General features: G+C 36.3%; 1 protein-coding gene across 1 annotated transcript in view; it reads right to left on the reverse strand.

Annotated features, from left to right (window-relative positions):
• LOC107729212 (ATP-dependent RNA helicase DDX54-like) overlaps positions 1 to 7,143 on the reverse strand; it is a 30,376-nt gene that overhangs the window by 9,985 nt on the left and 13,248 nt on the right. The window contains exons 14-19 of the mRNA XM_016539677.1: positions 5,642 to 5,715; positions 3,453 to 3,632; positions 2,081 to 2,226; positions 1,845 to 1,958; positions 1,661 to 1,771; positions 680 to 774 (exon numbers count right to left, since the gene is read on the reverse strand). Of these exons, the coding sequence (XP_016395163.1) occupies positions 680 to 774; positions 1,661 to 1,771; positions 1,845 to 1,958; positions 2,081 to 2,226; positions 3,453 to 3,632; positions 5,642 to 5,715 (720 nt within the window). The remainder of the gene's footprint in view (positions 1 to 679; positions 775 to 1,660; positions 1,772 to 1,844; positions 1,959 to 2,080; positions 2,227 to 3,452; positions 3,633 to 5,641; positions 5,716 to 7,143) is intronic.

Consider the following 7,143-nt stretch of genomic DNA (forward strand, 5'->3'; position numbering starts at 1 on the left):
AAAAAGGTTGGGAAACACTGGTTTAGACAAAGTCGAGTTACGGTTTGCAAAGGTAACTCCAGAATATTTGTTCTACACATACATATATATATATATATATATATATATATATACATGCCTAATGGTGTGCCGTGGGATTTTTTACATATCAAAACTGTGCCGCGGCAGAAAAACGGTTGGAGTTACGGTTTGCAAAGGTAACTCCAGAATATTTGTCTACACTCATATAGATATATACGCCTGAAGCTGTTCACAGTATTCCATATATGCACCGATATTATATTTTTGGACAGGTTTTTTTTTTACCATATGTGACCCTGGAGCACAAAACCAGTCACAAGGGTACTGTGCTCCAGGGTCACATATATGAGTTCTTAAAGGATGATCAATAGCTGTCATATATGTATTTCTAGCTCCTGAACAGATTCTCTCCATATACGAGTGTTTTTCAAGCTTTAAATAGTTCACTCTGTTCTAAGCTCACTGCAATCCTTACACGCAGTTAGATTAATCATAGTACGTAATATTAGAATAGTTTTCACTTGGGAATAGGCATAATTCTTTGTATTATATTGAATCAAGATCAATGAAAATATTCTACATGACAAGTAATGATTTACACAGGAAGAGGAAATCCAGCGGGACTGAATGAGTTTACAGCACAATTTTCTGTTCTTACCGCCAAAGCTCCTGCCTCTGATCGCTCCTCCAGTTTCTCCATCCGAGTCTGACGCTCTGTCATCGATCTTATACTTCTTCTTCCATTCTTCATAACTGGACCAAAGTCAAGAAACCCAACTGACAAGTGAATTTCAGCCTCAAGCCTTTACAAATCCACATAACATCAGCACCGAGTCTGTTAGGGCTGTCAAATAAAAATTCGAATTTCGAATATTTGTCGAATTTAAAATAAAAATCCACAATTTCAGACGTGCATCGGGCAGCCTTATTAGTTACACACGAGATGCAATGAGGAGCTGCGTTGTTTATTCAAAATATTGCGGGAAAAGAGAACATCAATGCGGAGATGATGTTGTTTACGTCAAAACTGAAACCAAGTCGTTCACACGTTGGTGCGAACTGGTCTTTGTTGTGAACGATTCATTGGGGATGTTATTCATTTAAAGTAGTTATGAAATAAAAATTCACCTTATCTATTTTCTAAAAGCATGCTATAGATCTTGTTGTGAACAATTCATCCACGCGTGTTTAAATATTAAAATTTTTTACCTTAAAACTCCGCCCCGCATGCTCTTTCAAGTGCCACGCCCACATCTCAACATCCAATCAACAACAGATATTTATTCCTTTCAATAATCTGTTTAAAAACTTGTCTAAACATTAAAGGTGCAGTAAGTGATTTTATGAGAAACGCTGTTGATATCTGAAATCACCAAAACAAACGGGCCTCAACCCAAAAGGATCACATTTCTATCTTGATAGCTCCGCACCAAATTTATGAAAATGCTATGCAACACAGGCACCGCCCCCAACATGAGTGGACACGCCCCTTACTGCCGATTGGCTACAAGTGTTTTGGTGCTCAGTCCGTTTCTCAGAAATTGCTTAACAACATCATCAGATTCTGTAAAGCTGCTTTTTGAAACAATGTAATGAAAAGTGCTAAACAAATAAAACAGACTGTTTTCAAGAAGGATACAAGCTCTTCTTCCTCTTTTTGCTGTTGACCACCTGTCCACTTTCTGTCCTGATTTTCTTGTTTTTGTCCTCTTTGCCCATGTCTCGGACGAAGCGCTTCCTCTTGCGATCCCTGCGGTGAACACGTGTAATTTCAGCATAAGCAGACAGTGCTGCGTGTGGATTAATGGGAAGGAGCTGCTCACCATTTCATCAGGCTCTTGTTCTGGTTTAACGTGTTGCTCTCGTCTCCCATCAGGTCCAGAACCGCAGAAGAGGCCTGCTGCTCGAAAGAGCCGCCGTCACCGCCGAGACTGAGCCTGAACACACAAACACACACACACACACACACAGACACACACACCGCACAGACACACACACGCACACTGAACGTCTATGCTTCCCACTGAACATGCAGAATAATGCAGTGGTGCTGTCGTACCCGCGCTCGGAGTTGAAGTCTTTGGGTCTGTATGGGATGTAAAACTCCTCATCTTTTCCTGATTTTTTGTTCTGTTTGCTCTTCGGTCCGTCTACTTCATTATCTTGCTTTCGTTTTTTCCCTCCAACCACTTCTGAGAACACAGTCTGGAGAACATGTGGACAAAAAATACTAATTGAAAATACTTTTGACAATATGTGACCCTGCAGCACAAAAGCAGTGTTAAGTCGCTGGGGTATATTTGTAGCAATAGCCAACAATACATTGTATGGGTCACAATTATAGATTTTTCTTTTATGCCAAAAATCATTTGGAAATAAGGGAGCTAAAATAGCCTAATTGTGTGTGTAATGTTTGTAAATATTTTGCTTTATTTACCAGTATTTTAGACTAAATTATTTCTGAACGATAATAATAATATATTAATAATAAAATGCGACGTACAGCCTACTAATTTAGGCTGTTTTTTCCTCTCAAAACGCTTATAGGAGTAGCGTTTTTTATCCATGCTGCAAACATTTTTAAACATCTTGAAAACATAGGCCTACTTTAATTGTTTTAAAAACATGCTTGACAGTTTTTTTTTGTTGTTTAATATACATTTGGTCAAAATCTAGAAAAGATTATGCTGTATTGGCCAAGACCCTCATGTTTTTTTTCTTTTTGAGTAAAGAAAACACTGTACTTTATTATTATTATCATTATTATTATTATAGGCAAAAACAAAGTTTTAAAAATAACATTATTAACTATAAACAGAAATGTTCAAATACCAATTCTGAGTGAACTGATCGATTATTATTATTTATTTTGTTTGTTTTTAACCCGTTTTATGCAATTGACCAATATCGGTATCGGCCAATAGTTGTTTATTAAAATCGGTATCGGCCAAAAAAAAAATAAAAAATCCTATCGGAGCATCCCTAATATTAAATGACCAAATTCGAAACACACCTTCTTAATAAAACATACCATCTACAGGAAAGATGATGAACATAACGCACTTGTTTCAAGAAAACGCTTCACGTGGCTTAATGCATAACAATGATATTAAAAGACCGAATTCGGCTGTACAGTGTATTAATAAAACATACAGGCAAGCAAGCAAGCCCAAATATATGAATATGTACACAGCACAAAGTTTTCTAAATAATGGTTTTCTATGGGTGAGAAAATGTAAAAATGTCCTGTTTGTATTATGGTGCCGTTATCTTACAATGTTTCATGTTTTTCACAAATCGTATCATTTTATTAGGACTTCGATTGATCACACAGCCCTCGTTCAGCTCAAGACTACATGCAATCTGTTTTAAAGCATGATATTTAGAACCAGATGTCGTTAGCGCATCTGAAGCTCTGCAGCGACGCTCACCTGAAGCTCCTCGTGCTCCTGCTCCTCCTCGGTTCTGGTTACGGCGGGAACGGCGGACTCGACGATACGCTCCGCTCGCGCTTTAGAAAACTTGTCGAGCAGTCGATCGTCTCGTGAGCGCTTGGCTCGCATCACCCCGCTGGCGCTGCTTTTGTTGTTGGAGTTGATTTCAAAGATAGTCTGAGGAAACAAGAATATGATGCAGCTGATCCTAAAAACATCTGAACTGGTTTATACAGCGCTGATGAACCAAAACAGACACCCATGTGCACATGGGAAACGAAACGCTCATCCTCCTGAGCTCTCGAACCTCATCTGAACTTGTGGTTGTGATTTTAGAAGATTTAGAATCTCTAAACAAAAGTACTGCTGAAGAACATCACATTCTTGCATTCTAATCTGGAGGAACGTACAGTAAAAGTTATTTCCGAATTCTAGTGAGATCTGTTGGAATTTTTGAAACTTTGAAGTCTTGCTAATAAACTCATTGTGAGGTCCATAGACATTTATTTACATTACATTTACATTTAGTCGTTTAGCAGACGCTTTTATCCAAAGTGACTTACAAATGAGGACAATAGAAGCAATAAAAAATCAACAATAGAGCAATGATACGCAAGTGCTATAACAAGTCTGTTAGCTTAACGCAGAACATGCAGCAAGGTTTTTTTTTATTTTTTATTATATAATAAATAAAAAGAAAACAGATAGAATAGAGCAAGCTAGTGTTAGAGGCCCTTTTTTATATTAAAATGTAATATACTGTAGATTACATTTAAATTAAGAGACCACATTGATGCATTGCATTTCCTTTCATTTTTCCATAAGTTTTCTTTACTTGCACTTAAAAGGGTTTTAAAGTCTTAAATTTACCTTCATAAAACCTGCAGAAGCCCTGCCTCATGCATGGGTCATACGGAGCCATAATGTAAGGCTTTTAGGGTGTTTTAGTCATTTTTTGCAGCTTGGCCATAAAGCGTTCCTTTACATGAGAACAGCTCAGATTATGCCACTGCATAAAAAAAAGTAAAAGGTAATTGCGACATTTTCTCTCGCAATTCTGACTTTTTTCTCAGAATTGTGAGATATAAACTCGCAATTCTGAGAACATATCAAGTCTTTTTTTTTCTCCTCAGAATTGGACTTTATAACACACAAACGCGAGTTTATATCGCACAATTCTGACTTTTTTTCACAATTGCGAGAAAAATGTCAAAATTGTGAGATAGAAAGTCGCAGTTACCTTTTTTATTTTTTATTCTTTGGCAGAGAAGGGCTTCCATAAGAATGAGAGCGATTGGTTTCAAACACCATGAGGAGAGTAAACGAAGACAGAATGATCATTTTGAGCCACAGAAGTGTGTGATGTTTCCCGATACTGCTGCATAAAAAAAAGTAAAGGTAATTGCGACATTTTCTCTCGCAATTCTGACTTTTTCCTCAGAATTGTGAGATATAAACTCGCAATTCTGAGAACATATCAAGTCTTTTTTTTTCTCCTCAGAATTGGACTTTATAACACACAAACGCGAGTTTATATCGCACAATTCTGACTTTTTTTCACAATTGCGAGAAAAATGTCAAAATTGTGAGATAGAAAGTCGCAGTTACCTTTTTTATTTTTTATTCTTTGGCAGAGAAGGGCTTCCATAAGAATGAGAGCGATTGGTTTCAAACACCATGAGGAGAGTAAACGAAGACAGAATGATCATTTTGAGCCACAGAAGTGTGTGATGTTTCCCGATACTGACCATTAGGGATGTAACGATTCACAATTTTGATTTCACGATTCGATTCACGATTTTTTTTTTTACAAAATGAGATTTAAGACAAATTGTGAATTAAACGTGTTATTAAATTTAATAATAATAATAATAATATTAAATTATTATTGCTTGGACAAAATGCTGCATGTTTCTTTGTGAAATTGAAATATAACACTATAATAATATACTAATATAGCACTTGCATATTATTGCTCTTTTGTTGGTTTTGATTGCTTCTCATTTGTTATTCGCCTTGGATAAAATACATTCATATAAACTCCTACCCCTAAATGAATCGCGATTTGTTTAGCATCTCAACCGATTTGAATCGTCACATATTTGAATCGATTTTCAACCGGCTCGCGGTTAATCGTTACATCCCTACTGACCATAAGAGGAAGAACTGAATAATAAATGACGTACAGATTTAGCCTTGTAGCCCTTGATGGAGTCCACCATCAGCAGCCGGTCCAGCTCCATCGGCTCCAGTCCAGAACCTAAAGCACACAGAACAGCTCAAAACAGAACCAGAACCAAAATATGAAGTTTCACAATATCAACACAAGGTGGCAGCACGAAATGTTAGACCAGATGTAGCAGTAAAACATGAGTGATAATTTGATAAACTCATGTGCGCTGCCATTTCTTTCGGGTGGAAAACGGGAGAAACGTTGTGCGACAACAATGCAGTTATACTCTTCAATCCACAAATCACCAACATTTACTATGGATTTACTGCAGTAACCGTAACTGTGGTATTGTGGCAGAAATGTAGGATATTCATAGCAAATGTTATATTATTAAAGTAAACATATAGGTCAATGGAATGTAATGTAAGGGTGCAATGAAATATAGGCCAAATTACAGATATTTTTGTTACAAGCAGTTTTGTGCTTTTCTATTTATACAAAATAAATGTGTTAATAGCAGTGGTGTAATGTAACGAAGTAATAATACTTCGTTACAGTACTTAAGTATTTTTTGGGAGTATCTGTACTTTACTTGAGTTTTTATATTTCAGCCAACTTTTACTTTTACTCCACTACATTTCCTAATTAAAATGTATACTTTTACTCTGATACATTTCCCCGAAGCATATTCGTTACTTACTACAAAATAGTTCGAAGTCAGAACAACAAAAAATTCCAGGCATTCTAAATTGTAGATTGTAAATTGCTTCTGTATGCTTTTTATATTTATATAATTTAATATACATACATAACTTAATCTATATCACGCAAAGAGTACCGTTTTTCTTTTTAAATAATTTCAAATACCAGTATTCAACGTTTTATGTAAAAAAACAAAACATTATTTATGCATCTGTAACGGCAGGTTAAATGCAGCCATGACCCCTCTGAGATACTCTACATTAAACTGTGTAAATACATCTAAATGCTATTTCAGATGCAGATTCCAGAAATGTTTTCTTATGTTGGAATGAAAGACACTAAGTACCGGATGAAGTGCTTATTCTTACCCAAAACTGAAGCTACTGCTACTGTCAACTCAAGATACTGTCATATATATATATATATAAGGGCTGGTAATTTAAAGCGTTAATTAGATTAATTACGGTATATTAACGCATTTAACGCACTTGCCCCGCCGCCCCAGACCTATGTGGGTGATCTGACATTTCATAAAGTCGATTGATGACAAATATGAGGCAGGGCAACAACTCACTGTGTGATGGAGCCTAGAGAACGTAGTTAGAATGTCCCTAAAATTCAAGATATGGGGCAAAAATGCCCCTGTTTGAGTTTTTGTCTGTAATATCACACGAGCAATAGGCTAAGTGCAATATCACACAAGTGCAAATGAGATACTGATCTTATACAACAGTTCAGTAAGTAAGAAGTTAATATTGTGTTATTTTAGACACAATGTTGTCTGTTTTGCTCAATTTTGCCAACGAAAATATA

The sequence above is a fragment of the Sinocyclocheilus rhinocerous genome, unplaced genomic scaffold (genome assembly GCF_001515625.1).
Source record: "Sinocyclocheilus rhinocerous isolate Xijiao unplaced genomic scaffold, SAMN03320098_v1.1 scaffold2085, whole genome shotgun sequence".
In the NCBI taxonomy this organism is placed as follows: domain Eukaryota; kingdom Metazoa; phylum Chordata; class Actinopteri; order Cypriniformes; family Cyprinidae; genus Sinocyclocheilus; species Sinocyclocheilus rhinocerous.